This window comes from Strix uralensis, chromosome 1, assembly GCF_047716275.1.
Source record: "Strix uralensis isolate ZFMK-TIS-50842 chromosome 1, bStrUra1, whole genome shotgun sequence".
NCBI classification, from domain to species: Eukaryota; Metazoa; Chordata; class Aves; order Strigiformes; family Strigidae; genus Strix; species Strix uralensis.
In genome coordinates this window covers 152,926,502-152,947,798 of record NC_133972.1, presented here as the reverse complement: position 1 = coordinate 152,947,798, position 21,297 = coordinate 152,926,502, and the positions used below count along the sequence as shown (strand labels likewise).

At 35.9% G+C, this 21,297-nt stretch overlaps 1 protein-coding gene across 27 annotated transcripts in view; it reads right to left on the bottom strand.

Moving 5' to 3' along the window:
* RIMS2 (regulating synaptic membrane exocytosis 2) overlaps nucleotides 1-21,297 on the bottom strand; it is a 500,034-nt gene that overhangs the window by 163,116 nt on the left and 315,621 nt on the right. For all 27 annotated transcript variants that reach the window (XM_074886104.1, XM_074886094.1, XM_074886112.1 and 24 more), the window contains 2 exons: nucleotides 12,035-12,191; nucleotides 7,632-7,748 (listed from right to left, as the gene is read on the bottom strand). In XM_074886104.1, coding sequence (XP_074742205.1) covers nucleotides 7,632-7,748; nucleotides 12,035-12,191 — 274 coding nt within the window. The remainder of the gene's footprint in view (nucleotides 1-7,631; nucleotides 7,749-12,034; nucleotides 12,192-21,297) is intronic.

The window sequence follows — 21,297 nt, the reverse complement described above, 5'->3', positions numbered from 1 at the left end:
GGATAACAAAACATAGATCTGTGATTCAGTGACCAATTAGATTGCCTAATTGGAAGTACTTAGTATCCAGGAACAGGCTTGACAGACCAGAAGCACACTTGAAAGCCCACAAACGCACACAAACATACACAGAGTGCCTCACATGAACCATCTGTAGCATACCTTTCTGTTCTGTGCAAGGGGAGTTTAACCTGGTCTTTACTGCTTGGGATATTTTATCCAATAGTAAAGATGAGGCACTAGAAGATAATCTATTCTTTTCAATTTTCATTCTCTTTGACCATGTCCCACAAAGTTATTAACATTTCAGCTTTCCTATTAGAGTGGGAAGTTGACTCCCAAGTATTTCTGTGGAAAGGATGAAGTACTGGAGTACTATTACATCCTGACAATCTTGTGCTTATTGGAATACCCATAAATAATTCTGAGTGCAAAACAAGACTTTCTGTATCACTGTTAGAACCTGCATGAATCAAACTCAGTTGACACAAGAAACTGCTGTCATCCTAAAACTGTTTATCTATTCTGATAGCCAGCTTTTTCCAGTGTATTATCCGATTGTAATTTAAGTACTACATTGTATCACTGGCATCACTACTATCCTCCATTTTATTAACACTCTTTTAACTTTTTCAATAGAAATAGCAAATTAAGTGTATGACAAGTATGAAATTATTAAGATTGCTAAAAAATAAATATAATTTTTTACTGGCCTGAATTTGCCTTTGACTAAATACTCCCAAACTTTTCAAGTTACAATTCTCTAAAAATTGAGCAAAGTGAAAAAATGGAAATTAGCTTAATCAGACTGCAGAGTAAGGAATAGGTGGTTCTTTCTTTATGTACAAACATCAACAGTTTTTCCAAATATACACCAACTTTATGTACAGACACCAACAGTTTTTCCAGATATACACCAATTGTATATAAATTGTATAGAAATTCCTGCTTATCTCCTGCAATAGATGAAATCCTAAAAATATTCCAACTGATTGCAGTTGACAGTTTGAAGACTTAAACTGTGAAACAACAGCAATTATCAGCAGAGAATTTGTGAACTGACAAATAATCAAGATGACTTTAAATAAGAAAATCAGTATCACATTATCACAGTGCTCCCCATAATGTATTTTAAGTTCTTGCTCCAAAGGACGTAACACTGGGCATAACTGCATTATTTTTAACATGACCATTTTGTATGTGCATTTTATTCTGAGGAATGTATCTATGACCTTTTCTTGCTGTTTGTTTGTTTTTTAATTCATAGAATCATAGAATGGCTTGGATTGGAAGGGATTTAACGATCACCTAGTTCCAATTCCCCTGCCATGGGCAGGGACACCTTCCACTAGACCAGGTTGCTCAAAGCCCCGTCCAACCTGGCCTTGAACACTGCCAGGGAGGGGGCAGCCACAGCTTCTCTAAGCAACCTGTCTCAGTGTCTCACCATCCTCACAGGAAAGAATTTCTTCCTTATATCTAATCTACCTTCTTTCAGTTTAAAACCATTACCCCTCATCCTATCACTACACTCCCTGATAAAGAGTCCCTCCCCATCTTTCCTGTAGGTCCCCTTTAAGTACTGCAAGGCCGCTATAAGGTCTCCCTGGAGCCTCCTCTTCTCCAGGCTGAATAACCCCAACTTTCTCAGACTGTCCTCATAGGACAGGTGTTCCATCCCTCTGATCAGTTTTGTGGCCTCCTCTGGACTCACTCCATCAGGTCCATGTCCTTCTTATGTTGAGGGCCCCAGAGCTGGACACAGTACTCCAGGTGGGGTCTCACAAGAGCAGAGTAGAGGGGAGAATCACCTCCCTTGACCTGCTGGCCACATTTCTCTTGATGCAGCCGAGGATACAGTTGGCTTTCTGGGCTACAAGCGCACATTGCCTGCTCATGTTCAGCTTTTCATCTACCAGTACCCCTAAGTCCTTCTCCACAGGGCTGCTGCCAATCCACTCATCACCCAGCCTCTATTTGTGCTTGGGATTGCCCTGACCCATGTGCAGGACCTTGCACTTGGCCTTGTTGAACTTCATGAGGTTTGCATAGGCCCACATCTCAAGCCTGTAAAGGTCCCTCTGGATGGCACATCCCTTCCTTCCAGGGTGTTGACCGCACCACACACCTTGGTGTCAGCAAATTTGTTGAGGGTGCACTCAATCCCACTGTCCATGTTGCCAACAAAGATGTTAAACAGTGCCGGTGCCAATACCAACCCCCAAGGAACGCTACTCGTCACTGCTCTCCACTTGGACATCAAGCTGTTGACCGCAAAACTTTGATTGTGACCATCCAGCCAATTCCTTACCCACCCATCTATCAAATCCATGTCTCTCCAGTTTAGAGACAAGGATGTCATGTGGGTAGTGAGTTTGCTGTGTGCTCTCCTCGCTGCCCTAAGGACCCTGAAGTCCACCATTTCATGGTCACTTCAGCCAAGGCTGCCCTTGAGCTTCACACTCCCCACTAGCCCCTCCTTGTTGGTGAGAACAAGGTCCAGCATAGTACCTCTCCTTGTTGGCTTCTCTATCTCTTGGAGGAAGTTATCAGTGCATTCCAGGAACCTCCTGGATTGCTTATGCCCTGCTGTGTTGTCCCTCCAACAAATATTGGCTCAAAAGTTCTGAATCATGAGTCCTTACAAACGTAGCTACATTTGCAAGACTACACCTCTCTTGCCACCTTCCTACTCCATCCCTCTGTTAGAGATTACCATCCTTCAGCAGACACATGGAGGCACCAAGTGCAGATAATTGTGCAATTCAACAGTGATTTCACTGTGAAGTAACGTGCCCACCAAAAATAACAGCAGCTAAAGAGAAAACACTCTCCTTTCTGCCATCCCTACTGCAAGGCTAAAACTTGACAGTGTACTGACTGCAATCCCTTCAGCAGTTAAATCCATTAGGGCTCATGAGTGAGAGTCCTGGGAGAGGAAATTGTATTTGGCAACATTATAAGTAACTGAAAACAGAATCTGTTAATGGAAAGTGTAGGACAGTCTTACTTACAGGAATCCCTACTGGTACAATCCCTAGTGATCTTTACTTGCAGTTGTAGGCATAGATATACAAAATAATTAGGAAGTGCAGTATACAATTAATGCACATGGTAAAATTTTGAAAGGAGAAAAAGAATTTAAAGAAATACTGCAGTTATTGAGATTTAAGTTGATGCATACATTTTATAACGTAGCTACAAGCAAATTTTCAGCAATGCTTTTTTTTTACTTTACTGGGTATCTGAAGAAGCAAAGAAACAATGACATTGCAACCCATATGGGTATATACCCATATGACATCATACACAACCAAAACCTGAAAGTATTATCCCAGAATTTCCCCATATACTCTACATTTCCATTTAAACTCTACAATATTTTTGTATCTGTAATATACACTTAAATGATTGAACTGTAAAATATTAACTAAATAATAAATGACTACTTAACTGCATATTATTCAGCTGTGTATTTAATAAAGGATGTGAAAAAAAATTATCTGTTAAGTTTTCTGGGTTTTACTATGGTGCAATGTCTCAAAAAACTCTTTTCCTAGTCTGACTTAATCTGGCACCTAGCTATTAACAGTGTTGGATTAGGACCCTGCTACTTATAGATAAAGCAACTGCCAGTGTAAGATGGCTTTTAGAAATGTAGAATTTACATTGCTCTTGGTCACATTTAATTTTGTGTTAAATAATAGAAGCAGCTAATTAAATGGCACCTTATCTAACATGCAGCAGACTCACAGTAGTGAATTATTTTGGTCTTCACTGGTTTGATTATAGTAGCCAGAATTTTTGGCATGTATTTTGGCATTTACTTTAAGACATGTTTAAAAAAACACTTTCAATAGCAAGAAACAAACAAAGTGTTCAACAGAAAGTGTATTTAAATGTGCTAATGAAATTATCTCTCAATAATAGTGATGCGATGGTCATGCTAGTCCCAGCATATCAAGATATCATCTTTGAAGTGATTTAAAGATGAGAATATTTCTTTAAATAATCATGATTCCTCCATTACTTTAACACAGCAGATAATAACTTTTGTTCTTTAAAATGGAAACTGTGTAATAGTCCTGATGAAGGGATAGTGGACCCAAAATTTAACTTGCTTTTTCTCTCTTGTTTACTTATACGTGCCTAGTAGAAAAACATTTATACTTTAGGATTTTTCTCATACGTTTCCATCACAAGACTCTTTGAGTTAGTTAGGCATTCTCTGAATGCTCTGGCCTACTATATATATGCTAAATTCACTGTTAGCAATTTCATGCCTCAGGGAGAGCACATCTAGGATAAAGAATATAGTTAGATTAATAGTTGCTAAATAGTATCTACACTGCTTATAGCTGTGGGCCTGTGTACAATTTCCTTACTCAGTCTTGATGTTTGTTGTTATTGCTGATGTATCTTTCAGAAAGTAATACACAGATAACAGTTTTGGCTGATGTCTTGTTTTTGGAACTATGCTAGGATTCTCACATTGTTCCTCTAATTCACCTAATTATATTGATATAAAATTAAATATAGAACTCTGAGGACAAATGTGGCTGTTTCCAACATTTTCTCTATAGTTTGATTAGTTTTAGTTTCTGAAGTGAGGTAAAAGTCTGCTTTAGAGAGTTTATTAAAGCAGGCCAAACTGAAGTTTACAAGGTTATCCTGTTACAGATAAAAGATCTTACGGAACTTCGGGGTGTATTAGGTCACAAGCATTAGGTCACAAGTAACACTTTGAGTTACTGTATACACAGTACAATTCTGACATTTTTGATAATACAGAAACAGATAGAAATTTTAACTGTGACTTTACCCTACCAACAGAAATCATTATATGATTTGATAGCACCAATTTGCATATTTAAAGGCTTGGTGTTTGAAATTAAAATTATTTCAAATTGAATTAAAAAAAATATGTCTTTCATCTTTTTATAAATAATTTAATTTTCGCTTCTAACTATGCATTCATTTTTGAGGGAATGTTTACATTGCCATTACCCTTGAGGTCATTAGACATTTTTGTATGTGATTTCAACTAACTCTTTAGTGCCATATACCTTAGAGAACTTTATGCTGAATTATCTAGAAAAGGAAGGAAAGAATTTTCTTACTCCTATGCTTAGTCATATTTTAACTTAGCAACTGAGCATGTCTACAAGAAGGTACTTTGTTTCAAAGTCCCTTTTTTGCAAACAGCTCCAAGGGGTAAATCAGAGCTGTGGGAAAGAAAAGTGTGATTTTTTTCAGAGGTAAGTGTGGAACAAAACAAGGATGACAAGTAGAGAGATTATATACCTATACAAAGGCTCATTTTTTCTACTTCTTCAAACTGCCTGCAGTTCCAGCAGTATTCACAATCAGTACCATTAAAGAGTTACTTTAGGGACTTTGTGTACACACCATTGTTTTTTATTATGTAACACAGTATCACAAATATTGGCTAACAAAATCTGAAGTCTAATAATCTTTCCATTCATAAAACCACTGTCAAACTAACAATGAATATAAAACATGATAAATGTTTGGGAATAGTCTTTTTCTATTCTCTTGAGTGTTGCCTAAAACCAATGTGCTTCAGAGTCTGTACGTTGCAATAGAGGCATAACTAGTCAACAATGTGATTACAAAGGCAACCACTCACCATGTACAAACAGAACTTCTGTGTGTGTTTTGGAAAATACAGATGACATAAACCTGTGTTCAGAGATTCAGAGCACCCCTAACAAGAAAATACCTATTCATCTAGAATGGTCATGTGAAAATTCCATCTCATCACCAACAACTCTCTGACATTGCTTCTCTGACATATTCTAAAAAAACGATTCTCTTTCTCTAAGCCAAGCCAGTCCAGTAGGGGTTATCTGATTGAAGTGATGGGGAAAGATTGCTGTGCTGTACTTCAAGCCACCTTTCACTGCTATGCATTTATCTGGGAGCCAGCAAGCAAACTCACAAAGTGAACAAACCCAGGAGCATTCCATAAGGTATATACAGGCTCTAAGGAGAAGTTTAGATCCTATTTCAAGGATGACTGGTCTAAAAACCATCATAGTATTACCCCCAAAGCATTCTTTTCTTTTCTTTTAAGGAAACAGCTCAGAATCCTTAAGTTACTGCCTTTTGTACGAAAATCAGATAGCTTCACGAGCCAACTAAAGAGCATTCTTCTTTTCTATCACTTAAACAGAAATATTAAATCGTTTAATGAAAAAAAAAGAGGTTCACCTATGATCTATTATACTTGTAATGAATACCGTTAACATTCTGGATGATAAATACTTGACTGATTTTCAATATCTTAATTTTTTTTCCCATTTGACTTTTTTTGGCCAAATTCAATTACAAATCACTTGAATAGATATGCTTTTTTTTTTCTTTTGGTTCTCTTTTTTCTAACTTACCTAATCAGGAAAAATTAATTATAATTTTTTTATTAAGAATTTTGGTTTACGTTCCTTACAATCATGGACAATCACATTAATGTTCTTTTAAGACTTATTTACCTTTTCTGTTCAATATTGCTAACAAAAAGCCACTGATTTCTTAAACTCTTTGTATTACAGTTAGCAATACCAATTATGTGCTCTGATGTCACTTGAGGAATAACCTGTAATAATCATCTATAAAAGTATTAACTTCAAATACTAGTCACATAGCACTCAATAAGATTACAAAATATATCTGTATTACTCCTTGCTATACGCAATTATGAAATGGGACAATATCTAGCAATCATGCCTCTCTGATTATAATTTGCAGGTTTTCGACTTGGTGCATAAGAAACTCTACGATTTTCAAAATTAAAGGTAAAAAATGCTTTCCCTTTTCATCTTCTGACCTGAAGACAATGAGGTGGGAAAGATCTTATCAATATTTTTTTTAATGTCACAAAGGCACTACCACAATTAATTCAGCAAAATTAACTACATTAGCCAACTATTGCCTGCAATTGTTTTTTACATTATTAAAATTCATAGAGGTTGCTACAGCTCTGCTCACTCTTTGGGAAGTTCCATTAGTCAAAACATTAGTCATGCTAAGATGTGCCTCTAAAAACAAAGATCCCAATTTCATTCTAACACATATTGCCGTAACCTTTTTTTTTTGCCTTCACAAAAATGGCTCATAAAGTTGAGAAAAGACAAAGCTCTAGACTTTTGTTGTTTGTGAACTGTACTGTATCTGATGGGAGCATTGCATTAATACTGAGCTGAAATTATCCATTTTTGTGCCTCTTTATTCAGCAGCAAAAATGACTGAATCTACTATTAGTTTTTTTAAAAGATATTGAGCACTTAAAGAATTTATTAATATAGTACATAAAAATATTTTTATAAAAAAAGACAACTAAGATATTTGTCTTTTATATTGTACAATTTCTCATAGATATTTCAGATTCCCTATTGGCAATGACAGACTAACTTGACAATTTTGTCAACCTTATGTGCACTGTATATTTTGTAATATATATCATGTAACCAGTGGGTACATGAGTAGGGAAATGCTTATCTGTGGGATTAGGTAAGTAATTTTGCTATTTACTTCAGTGAGCTACCATACTGAAGTAATTCACATTGATGAGTGTAGGCTGCAGCTGTTTCTAATTCCATTCAGATATTTACCTCTCTCTGTCCGGGGAGTAGTGGTCATCTATAACACGGTGTCTATCCATTCGGTTCAGGGTATTGTAATGCGCAGCAGTAGATCGAGTCCCTCGTGGTCCCTGATCCAGATTCCGACTAAGGATAAAAGACATCAGATTCTGAGTTCTGGGTGCGTCTGGACTACATCCCCTCACTGGTTTGTACAGCAATTATTAGCAAACATGCTTGTAATGAGATGTCTTAGCTGACCTGTGTTTTATATAGTTTTATTCTCACGTAATTTTAAATCTGATGGTAAAAAAATTTTCTCCTACAGAAAAAGGTGCTAAGTCCATGCTAGCAATAGGGGTTTATTTTCCTCTTGTTTCAATGTTTGTTCTGGAAATAAGAGGATAACTTTTTTTTTTTTTTTAATATAAATAAAAGGTTAATTTTAGACAAAATTTCATTTGTCTTTCCAGACTAGTACCTTCAAGGAATATTTCTCTTCCAGCTGTAACATACACTGAAAAGAATTTTCCATGAGCTCTTGAGTTTGGCTATACTATAAAGATGTAAACTGTAGAAAGATGCAATGACGACTTCTGGCTGTTACGGTAGAGTGCAGACTGCTGAGAACATTGCCCTCTGAATTAAACAACAGATGCTTGTTTTGCAGTGGAAAGCTTATTCTGTAATCTCACTAGTATAGAATCTCAAAAAGACAGAACTGTTTTATTAGGTATAAGTGATACACATAGTGCAGGCTTCATTAAAGAGCACCAGTCACCTTTTATAGTTTTGTACTATTTGAGACCAAAGCTTTGCCCATCAATTTCTTCACTCAGTTTAACCAATGCCTACTGATACACACTAACTTAACTTTTTCTGCTCTGTAAAACAAATCTGCAAGAATAGGAAGATAGAAAGACAACAGTTAGCTGTAATACTTATTGGATAACTAAAACATAATATTTTGTATAGATTTGAAAATAACGGTTTGCATGCCTCCCTCCACACAAATTCACATTTTAGATCTATAAATTCTTCTGCTTCCTGTCCTTTCCTGCAGTCTTCCCTAATGTGGGCCTCATTTTTTTCCACTTTCATACCATTCAGTTCTTGTGTCCTTCCTTGTCACATTGTCTGCCCTTTTGGTACCTGTCATCCTTATCCTTTGTCATTTGCCAGTCTCTGATTAGTGTTAACATGTATGCTGCTGCTGCCATGCTCTTGTTTATTTCTGCATATAAGTACTATGAAGATGTTGCATTACACATAAATTTTTGCCTTCAGCTCTACTTCATTTCTCATAAAGCATTTCTCCACTCTGGCTTTCCTGAAGCCAAAAATAATGTTTACTCTGGCTAGTAAACTTCATATTTGCCATATTAAAAGTGAGTATAATTCTTCTGCCTTCTACTCTACAACTCTTTCCTGCAACTTCTTCTCTGTACATGTTTTAATCCTTTCATTTATATTAAAATGATAGAAAATCCAGTATAGCCTTTACCCTGCCATTGGACTCTTTCATGTATATGTGTACTCTTAAACAGACATTGACAGGACTCCTCTGCTGTTCTTCATTAACTTTTTTACTTTTCCCAACAACCAATTCTCATTCCTCTTTTCTCAATTCTAGTTTCTGTCTGGCCCTTTTTCTCAGGGCATCTCTTTTCGTTCAGGTTTCAAAAAAAAAAAAAAAAAAAAAGTTGTTTTTTTTCCTGTCTGTACTATTATTATTTTACTCATCTCTTCTTCTGACTTAAACATTTAAGCTTTCTCAAGCTGTCATTTCTTTGCAAAACTTCCCAAAGATGTGACCTTTGCTGTCTGCCCACATAATCAAAACTCCTGTCTAAAGTCTGATTATATGCATTTGTCCTGAAAACCCAGTACCATCCTGTCTACTCAAATCTCTTTCAATAAGATTGTGTTATTGGTTTATTGTTCTAAATAAATAATTTCTTCTTTAAATTTCTGTATTGTATCAGATTCTGATTTCATGATGCTTTTTAACATCCTACACAACTGTATTTATTCTACTTCAAAGTGTTACTATTATTTCAGTTCTGTTTCACTCTGCTGAGGATGCCTTTGACAGCCAGATATACTCCTTAACAAACAGAAAATGACATACTTTCTCCAATGAAACTTGTTCTGTAAGAAAAGTTGCTCTTTCACAACATATGTCTTCACTCCTTTGGAGCTCTCTTGAAGTTGACAGAACATGTATGGAGCAACCAGGTAACAGGTAAGCAGGAGAAAAGGTGTAATTGCAGGTGGTGATGGTAGAAAATAATGAGCATCCTACTAGATTTACTACTCCATTTCAGCTTAGCCACTTTCTGTAGTCACCTCTATCTTGCTTTTTCAAATGTGCAGTCTTAGAAAAAGCTAAACATTATGCTGTTCAGTGCCTGCTGCAGTATAAACTCCATTCTGATCCACAGAGAGAATAACAGTCCATTAAATATATTAGCTGAAAACTTACAAGAGCAGTAACAATTTCTTGTCAGCTACCATGCAATGTGGCTTTGGTGGAGTTTATTGACAAATGCAGTAGAAAGACTGAGGACTGCAAAATGGCTTCTAAGACATAACAGCAACTTGCACTTCTATGACCCAAGAGCTCCTGCCAGCAGAGGCATCAATCATTAACTGGGAGATCTCTGGGCATGCAGCATGTTTACTGCAGTTAGAACATGTCTATAGCACCACAGGTATAACAAACTCAACTAAACATGGTGCAGATGTTTTGCTGAGTACACCTGGATTTTCATTAGAATTAAAAAAGACATTTCTGTAAAGCAATGATTATGTTTCTTTTCTACAAACTCCAAAGTTCTGGCAACCCAATTCTCTGGGCTCAACAAGTCCTCAAAAAAATGATTTGGTGTGTGGGCAGGGAAATATTACATAAATAATGCATTTGAATGTGACATTGTAGGAAACGGCTAAAATATTTTTCTCTGTAAGTTCAAAATTATATTTAAAAGTTTTCTAAAGGAAAGTCAGGAAGCAAGAAACATTTCACACATGTAAAAAATACAAAACAACAGGAAAATTAAAAGAAGGTTTTTTCAGTGGTGTTAGACAAGTATTAATTACTACCTTGGGTAAAAGTTCTGACCAAAATACACACAGCAAGCATGCACACACAAAAACACAAACACACACAAAGAGATTTTGCTCATGTTTATGTCTATATCCAAGACAAATAAACCCAGGAGATTTAGCATAGGCAATTACTTAGACTGAAATCAGTATAGCAGAAATCACAACAGGCCCCTCTGTGTCTACCATTTATGTCTCATTTAAAGTCAGGCTGTATTTACATATGGTTTTAAATTTCAGGTAGAAACTTACAGTTTCTGCCTGATAGCTGTTTGTGTTGATACAGGATAATCTGGGATCCTAATACCTCACTAATGCAAAAGGATATAACTTAGTCTGTATCTGTTAGAGGAAATGGTAAGCAAACATGTAAGAGAATATAAAGCCAAGAGAATTTTAACGTAACAAAAACAAAAACAAAAACGATAATAGAAAGGAAAGCAGAACACAAGAGAATCAGAATGGCTGTAGAAGAAAGGGATAGACACATGTACCTGACAGGAAATATTGGATATCAGATCTTCATTATTAAATGGGAATTGTGAACAGTGTGGCAAAGAAAATAACTTCCCCTTTTATTCCAGTTGAATTACACCATCTGGAAACCTACTCACTCATAGTGACAAAAATGCTGGAAAACAGGCTTCATTCCCCTTTACACTGACTTCTGCTTCCTCTTAAGAAAGCTTATCCACGCAGGAAAATTCTTAATTCTGGCTTAAACAATATATTCAGTCAAGTAGTAGTCATTATCCAAAATATTAGCTTTTGGAAGAAATGTCTCGATCTTTGTTTCACAAGATAAATAGTTATCAGAGGCCTTCTAAAATCAGGAGTTGACATTTTTCCATATAAAATTGTATGTGTGTCAATTTACTCTTGATGCTTTAAAAGTTTGAAAAAAAAAATAATAGAAAGCAAGCTACTACGGGCAGGAAGTATGGCTCTCCCAGAACCTTAACTCTACACAGACAAAAGGGTTGAAAACAGCCACTGACAAATGAATGCTAAGAAAATGTCAAACCGTCAAACCATCACACGCTATAAAACATGGCACCTTCTAAATAGCTCTGAAAGTGAAAATCTGGAGAAATATTTTTCTTTATTTAGATGGGATTGTACTGATTTTTGATGAAAAATAAGACAAAATTAAGTGAATTTTTGCATATCACTATAATGTAAGAAAAAACATTATTGGCTTTACATAGGTTCATAAGATTTAACTAATTCATTGCAATTTTGAAAGTCTGGAGATTCTTTCCAGTATTGTTACAGGATCAATATCACTTAAATTTATATACCTGCATAGTTAAATAACAGTTTACCTTTGTGGGGGAGGGACACTGGGAGACCACGATCTAGTCCGTCCTATACTATCTCCACGGTGAGGGGACCCTGATCGAGAGCAATGATTAGATGACATAACTTGTTCTGGCACTGATAGTGTTGAACTTTGAAGATCTCTCCCATTATGTCGATAATCTAAAAAGAAATGCAAATATTCAATGAATCTGAAATTGCACTTTTTCATTTCCTACCATATCTGTAGTAGTTAGAAGCATGATGAAAGATGGAATTTGATGAAGAATGTTACCATGTCATCTTCTTGGGTTTTGAAATAAAAAATACATACATAAAGTTGATTCCTGTTGTTATGCTTAGTTTAAGTACAGCTATAGTTCTTATATTTTAAAGGTATAGAAATAAACCACCATGCACCAAACTGAGGATTTATAATAATCAAAATATCCAAATTTACTATTTATTTGTGGTCAATATGATGCATTAATAATAAAACTAATAAAACTGACTTTTTTCCTTAGAAAAACATACAAAATTGATTATTGCATTTTTACTTAAAATTGCAAGATAATGATTGTGTATAATATACTTCAAATAGAAATGTCCACAATTAAAAACTAATCTAAAGTTCAGTTCAAAAATTTGGGATAGGAAACTACTATGTGGTTAAACACAGACTTTGGGTTCAAGAAAGATTTGTATTTCAAAAACAATTAAAGTACAATGACTCAGTGGCATCAGATTTTACTCATGGTTCTGAACTTAAACAACATGATTCCTTCACAAATATACGAGCTAAGGCCACGCAGACTCATGCTTACATTCTGGACCTAACCTTGAATTAGGATAATAGAAGGCATAAATGGTCTAAGCAAAATCCTTCACAGTTACAATAGCTTAAAAGGCTATCACATGGACATTTTATGTAGGCTTTTAAGAAAAAACTTTTTAAAAAGTTGGATATATTGAAGTGACTGTCTGCATCTAACTGAAAAAGCTGAATTCACTGCCCTGGGGTACACAATACTTTCTATGAAAAAAATGGCAGATATACAGCAATCTCAGAGAAGTTTCCACAAATTTTGTAAGGATCAAATTAACATATGATGATAAGAAATGAAAGAATTGCAAATCTTAATCTGATTACAATGTTTTGCAGAAACAAGTCTTCAGACAACTCCTGGTGGCTATCATAACTGATATAACTGACTGTGTTCTGAAGAGATTAACCAAGTAAAGAATATTTAGACACATCCACCTGGCACTGAAAAAATTCTGGCTCATAAAACTGTAATTCTTCTCCTGTGAGAATCTTCTGAGAGTCCAAGAGTATTTGGTCTTCTACTCTAGATTGTTCTTACTTTTATTCCTGGTAAGCACCTAAGCAAAACCTCATTAATTCAGTTCATTTTATGGTTCAGGGAGTCTGATACTCACAACTGAGTATTCATATTCACTGTAAGGCCTTAGGACCGAGGATATATGTGAACCACTCTAATTCATAAATAACTTCTTCCTCCTATGTTTAGGTGTAACATGCTTTGTGTGTCTGTGTGTGTGTACTTAAAGGGGAAAAATAGCAGGTTATCATTACATTACATTAATATAATAATGTTGAAGATCAGATACTCTCTCTCCTCACTTCAAAGCAATCAAGTCACGTTACGAGTAGTTTCAGCTGAGAGTCAGTAATGAACTACAGACTTTTATCCCATGTATGAACTTATTAGCATACCCATGTACACTTATTAGCATCCCATGTACACCTATTAGCACACACACTGATGAAGCATATAAAGACCAGTGCAACACAGTTCTGGGTGAAATCACCAGAGACAGAGGGAATTCTATCTGTGTTTGAAACAGGGTATTGCTCACTAACCAGTAAAGTATAGAAGTGGTCTGAAAAAAGTTTTTGCAAGTCCGTCTAGAAATCAATAGACTCTGCAATTCAGCAATTCTTCAAACAAAAGAGAAAAAACTAAATAACTGGAAGCTCAATAATGTTAAAATTAAAAAATGTAAAAAAGCAATAAGAAATCTCTTAATTAAACAAATCCATGAGATATTTGCCAGTTTTATATACTAAACATATATTCTTCTCAATACAAAAATAATGCACAGAGAACTACTTATTGATAAAACCAGCATTTCTAGAGAAAGCAGGGAAAGGACATATGAGATATTTTAATTAGCCTGGAAGCTGTAAGAACATGAAGTGCACTGCAGAGCACAGAGAGGCAGGGAAATGAAGACGATAATTTTTCAGGTTCTTTGAAGACTCTGGTCAAGGTGTCACCTAAATAAAAATTCTACAGGTAAGAAACAGGCAACCAAGGGAATACAGGAGACCTGTGAGGAGCTTTGTAGGCCACTACCTGCTACCCCAGAGAGCAAAAGAGCTATAAGCAATTCTAAGAGTTAAGACCACAAGTGAGAGCTCTGCAAACTGTTTTTGAATCGACTAGAAGTTATTTTCTCTATTCTTAAGTGTTATTTTATATATTTTACTGAATTTAATTTATGGAATATATCATTAAGTCAACCTATATGTTTCACTGAACTAATTAAAAGGTGGTGTATACACAGTAAGAAATGTACTGAAACACCCAGCAGTTATTATGCTATGATATCATACCATATACTGAATTAAAACAATAGCCCAAATCCATATTTTCTGCATATAAGCCCAGCTGAAATTCAGATAATTTAGAAAGGCTTGTTTTTTAACTATGACAATAGATGATTAATTGCAAACAGCATCCTTACAATGCAAACCATATCGTTTCTAATTTCACAGTGAAGAAATTATTCTGATATTGTTTAATATTTTCATTAAAAAAAATAAAAATCTGTAAAAGGGCTTATCAGTTATTTTTGCTGATTATATTAATTGAAAAGTATTGTAAATAGCAACAATAAATAAACAAATTTCTAAAGATAGTCTTAAAGTAGCAGAAAGTTTTTAATCTTTAAAAGACAAGTTGATACATTTGGCAAAACCAGAAAGTTATCTCCAGCAAGGTATACACTGAAAACACATTGTACTGGGTTTGCATGGCAAGGTTTTGGTAGCTGGGGGCTACAGGGGTGACTTCTGTGAGAAGTTTCTAGAAGCTTCCCCTATGTCTGACAGAGTCAATGCCAGCCGGCTCCAAGATGAACCCACCACTGGCCAAGGCCGAGCCCATCAGCGGACAGCGGTAATACCTCTGTGATAACATATTTAAGAAGGGGAAAAAAACTGTTGCACAACAGTTGCAGCCAGAGAGAGGAGTGAGAATATGTGAGAGAAACAACTCTGCAGACCCCAAGGTCAGTGAAGAAGGAGGGGGAGGAGGTGCTCCAGGCGCTGGAGCAGAGATTCCCCTGCAGCCCGTGGTGCAGCCCATGGTGAGGCAGCTGTGCCCTGCAGCCCGTGGAGGTTAACGGTGGAGCAGATCTCCACCTGCAGACTGTGGAGGAGCCCACGCCAGAGCAGGTGGATGCCCAAAGGAGGCTGTGATCCCGTGGGAAGCCCACACTGGGGAAGGCTCCTGGTAGGACCTGTGGACCCATGGAAAGAGGAGCCGACACTGGAGCAGGTTTGCTGGCAGGACCAGTGACCCTGTGGGGGACCCACACTGGATCAGTTTGTGAAAAACTGCAGCCTGTGGGAAGGACTCACATTACAGAAGTTCATGGAGGACTGTCTCCCATGGGAGGGATCCCACGCTGGAGCAGGGGAAGAGTGTGAGGAGTCCTCCCATGAGGAGGAAGAAGCAGCAGAGACAACATGTGATAAAGTGACCACAACCCCCATTCCCCATCCCCCTGTGCCACTGGAGGGGGGGAGATAGAGAAATCAGGAGTGAAGTTGAGCCCAGAAAGAAGGGAGGGGTGGGGGGAAGGTGTTTTAAGATTTAGGGGTTTTTTTCATTATCCTACTCTGATTTAAATGGTAATAAACTAAATCAATTTCCCTGAGTTGAGTCTGGTTTGCCCATGACAGTAATTGGTGAGTGATCTCTTCCTGTTCTTGTCTCTACCCATGAGCCTTTCATTATATTTTTTGTCCCCTGTCCAGCTGAGGAGGAGGAGTGATAAAAGTGGTTTTAGTAGGCACCTGGCATCCAGCCAGGATCAACCCACCTCACACATAAGTGAATAGCAAGTTATGAGCTTATATATAATGAAATACAAAACATGATTTACCGTACAAGTACACATGACAGAGTATTGTCTATAATTATCCTAATAATCCATATCTATAGATATAAAAAAACACAGAGATGGGTTTTAGTATTCTGCATACACAGGGGGCATTTGTAGCATTTGGAGATGAAAAACATAATGAAGAGCAGTAATATGAAGAAATGGGAAAGTACTTTAAAAAAAATCTGACATTTAAATCATCAGTTTTATACAGTATTTGGTATGTACAGACACCAAAGTACAAGGGGAATGAATGATAGAATAAGGTGTTCTACCTGAATAAACATAGTAAAGGGCAAGGAATTCAATTAACAAAACAAAAACCTACTCTGCCTAAAAATTTCCTAGAAGTGAGAACTAGTAAGTCAAAATAATTAAATTTATTAAATCTGTATACATAAACAAAGTAATTACTTTGAAAGAAAAAGCCTCCTCCAGCTCTAGCTTGTTATTGTAATTGACCACTTGCACATTATTCTTGCAATAAATCAAGATATATGACTATCTAATTAAATTGTCAAGTACAAGCCTGATCAAAAAATGTTTTACATTAAATTGGAAGCAGGCACGCAATGCTTTCTGGAAACTAACACTGATAGTACTTCCTTATAACAATTTCAAAAGGCAGAAACTATCAGCACTCCTAATAATTTTGCATCAACAAAAGTAGATATGTTAAGTCATATCTGTTTTGAAGAAACAGATTAATATTATCTATGCTTTGTTGCCAGAAAATAAACTTTGAAATTTATAATTCATGCACTTAAAACAGAAACTACTATATTTTTAAACTTCTCTTTTGACAACAGGTCACACAATGAGAAGTACCAGTTTCAGCAGGGCAACCCACTAACATGAGTTAATTACAAAGTCATCCTTCAGTTTTGCAGAGTTAATGTAGCTCTCTGCGTTATTTCACACTACGTATTTTCACTAGCTAGAAGTCAAAGCAACATGGAATGTATCTCATACTGAAAATAACCACATCAGATGTTCACAGAACACAAGTTTTTGTGAACATTTGTAGAATTTAATACTTTTATTCAATAAAAATATCCATTCTAGAAAGTTGCAATACCAGAAAATACTAACATATTTAATATAGAGAGAAAGGAGTTTAGGGATAGATACAGTAAGGCTCTTAGGTTTCTTGAGTATAGTCATTATCATTCCAATACTTCACACCCATAACAAAAATCTAAGCTGTAAATGAAAATATTTAAACTATGAAGGTATGAGGAAAATCAGGTATTTCAGAAAAATTATCCAAAAACTACATGTTGTTTACACAGCCATGTAGATACAGCTCACAGAAGATGCCATGTTTTGAACTTAGTTGCCAAAATCAAGGATGCAAGAAGGATGCTTCCACGCACTCAGGATCCAAAGCCCTGCATTTTATCCTGACATAATGTATCTTAGAGTATTTTTTAAAAGAAATGAATAGGGATAAGGTGAAAACTGTTTTTTCATTTCCTGGGAATCTAAGAAAGCTGCTAGGCTTATGTAGGAGCTAGCTGACTAGTCACTCGGACTATGCCAGTTCTGAGAAACATTCAGAGAAAAAAGTATAATCATGCACAAAATTTTCAGATCCAAAAAGTAAGAGCTTAGCAAGTTTCTTGATCAGTTTTGGATTTAAACAAGTCTGACTAAAGGTACCTTTGGCAGATCAAATAGTTCAGAACAGTATCTGTCTCGAAGGCACTTGGTCCCAGTATATCACAGTTTAAAGATTCATTGGTTTTTGAGTCTTTATATTGATAAACAAGCTCTCCTTATTTATAATAGTGGAGAAATTTTTTGAAATATTAGTTTTTTATTAAAAATGTCATTGCTTTACTGTTTTATTTTTAGATTAAATGCAGATTTCCAAGTTTCAGGGCCAGTGTAATTTTTATTTTACTTTCTGAACCTAGAGATCAAAATAGTATAGTTAAAAGAATAGTTAATTATATCTTATCTTAAGCATGACCACTACTGTTCCAGAATGAAACAGTTGTCTGTGCTTGAATCACAGAGACAGCACTTATAGTATGCCCAGCCAGTGGGCATATTTATGCCACCTATGCACTGATTTTTTTCTCCAGCTGAAACCAGATGAAAAAGATGGCACATACTAGACTCTACCTTAAGACTTCAACTAGTATGGGGTTTCAACCCATAATTTAGAAAGTATAAGAAAACACCCATACATATCCCATACAGTGGGATATGGCAGGAATATAAAAAGTACCTAGGAAATTTTTTAAGAAGGAACTTCAAAAGATTAAGTATCGTGAGACTGCTGATACTGAAATAATTGATTCAATCTTTCACTTGAATTCTAATGGCTTTTGTTGCAATTACTATTTATCAAATAAAATACTTCTGTATATAGGAAATTTGTGCCTTTCAGTGACAAACGTTTCAGAGGAAAGACAAGCCATCTGTGATTTCCCTGCAGCCACAAGAGATGCACAGAGAGCAATAGGCCAGATCCTCAGTAACAAAGCCTCAGGAAGGTGACAGTAACACAAAGCTTACATGGGAGGCTTAACACCATGCCTAGCACCAATCCATACATCCCAGAAGTGGCCAACACTGTAATAAATATGTTTAGCAATCAATGCTGGAGCTCTTCTAAACCCCAAACAGACTTTAAAGCTGCTATTGATGAATCATTGACCATGGGATATGAGGTGGCAACTTTGGTACTCCAAACCTGAGAACTTAATTCTCTCTAGAATGTGACTGGCTTTGCTTGCCCAGTAGTTGAAACAGTTATGTCTTTCTCAAGACAGGTGACATTCCAACAATTATGGTGACATTCCCAATTGAAAAAGGTATGATTTAACTTCCAGTTTCAAAAATATTCCATGTCTTGGAAATAATGTTAGAGAAAGAAAGTAAAAATATTTTCTTGTGGAAAGAAATTTTAGACAGTAAAAACAGGTCACAAATGCAACTTGACCAAGGAGTTGCTATTGAGCAAAGCAGGTAGCTATTTACAGCAGTAGCAAAAATAGGATAAACACTGGCATCTGCCTGCAGCTATATATATATTAAATCATTACCATAGAATCGAAGGCTCCATAACTATGGCAAGCCTCTTAACATACAGAGCACAGTGAACCTGATAATCAGTATAGAGATAATCAGCAGTGAACAACTGTGAGCTGCGGTCACTTAAAAGATGGGTACATGACAAGGATATCTGCAGTGCCACCATCTTCTTTTCATGGGAGGGTTTCATTAAAAACTGTGACACATATCAAATGAGGGATTTTATGAAGCACACTAAGTATAGCTTCCTCTGAGCTGAAGTTTTGATGTTTTAAGAGAGAATTTTAATACATTTGACTTAAATATTCATCCACACAGTATGGCTTTATTGTGTTAATATTACGCTATGCAGGGTACATGTTCAGTAAATACTAGTATTAATGAATTGTTATCAAATTCTGCAGGTTTCAGTCACAAAATTACAGAAAATCACAAACCTCCAGATATGAGGCTCACATCAATAGCACTAAAATCAACCTAAAAAAACCTCCCTGAAAAGTACTAATGAAGCTTTTAATTTAGATGTCTTGCTGCTTGATTGACTTAAGAGAAACTCTTTGTATGAAAATTGTTCTAGAAAAACAGTATTAGATTTGCCATTCATCACAGGCAAAATAATTTACTTGTTTCAGACACTGATGCTAAGTGGTGTTTTCTCCACTTTAACATCTGTACCTGACTGAGGTGTCAAGCTTTGTCTTTATCAGATATTTAATTTTTAACACTCACTGTGGTCAGGCTTAGAAGAAGCACTAATTAAAAACATTTATATAATCAGATTGCCAGAAATGCTTAACATACCAAGATTTCACACATGGGCACTCTGGAGACAGTTCAGTTCTTTTATACAAATGTGCTCAGCTTCCGTGGTGATTTGAACATCTAAATACAGAACTTGGATGTCCTCTGAAAAAGTGCTGACAGTAACTGATCAAATAAATTGAATTATTAATATCTGAATAGTCTATAAATTTAAGATACATTATGCATGAGTTTGGGGATCTTTTTTTGCATCAAGATATTATTCTACAAATATGGAAAGAATGAATATATAGTGAAAGGAACCAGAAAACATCACAGTAGGAACAACTGGTTACTTGCTGCATAGTAACTCAGTTCCTCAAGAGGTGTTTTTAGCTCTGCGGCACTAATGGTATGTATGGGCCCATTACACTTGAGACAATTCTTTTGATCAGTAGTGCGTATGAAGAGTGTTCCCACTTAGTAATAAACCAGAGTGTGCTGAGTTTTCAAGGCTGTCCTTACACCCACTATGACATACAAAGCTTGAAAAAAACACATACTATGCAGATGTTTCTTCTTAAGTATTCATGCATGTATATTTTCTGCTGTCCAGAAAGCCCCCCAAACAGTCCTTTCACAGAGCATTTTCTTCTTAGAAGTGCTCGTCATCACATTTGTAACTCATCCCATCTCCTTTATGTAAGAAGTATCCATCAAGAGAGCCTCTGATCGAAATGCAACTTCCTTGAAGCTTTCCATTATCTATTAGATGCCTTTGTCACTCTGTAGATATTAGGACTCTGGTAGAACGTGAACTAACACACTGAGTTCATATTTCTTTAACTTTACTCAAAGAAGAGAATGCTACAAGTAATTACTGATAATCTGAAAACAAAACTTGAATTTAATCACATCTTTACTTTCAAAGTGGAGTGATTTAAAAATATAAAACTAATTTTTCAAAAAGTTTATTAATTGAGAGGATTTGGGTGTTTGAAGAGAAAGATGTTTTGTCAACTGAGGAAATGATACTAAAGAAATTTTTTTAAAATAGTAAAAGTATTACTAAACTTTGCCTTTTATACATTAAAAATGAAACTAAAAATAGAAGGAAAAGCTTGAAGAATGATAATAAAAATTCCTGTGTTAGGAACTGTAGGCATAAAGTTGTAAATAATATACACACCATATGTTTAAAAGCAAGGAAAATGGTTAAAGACCCATTGACATAACGGGTCAACATAAGGACTGCTTGAATTTCACTTCCAGTTTTGGGGGGAATTTTTGAGACACATAGACACTA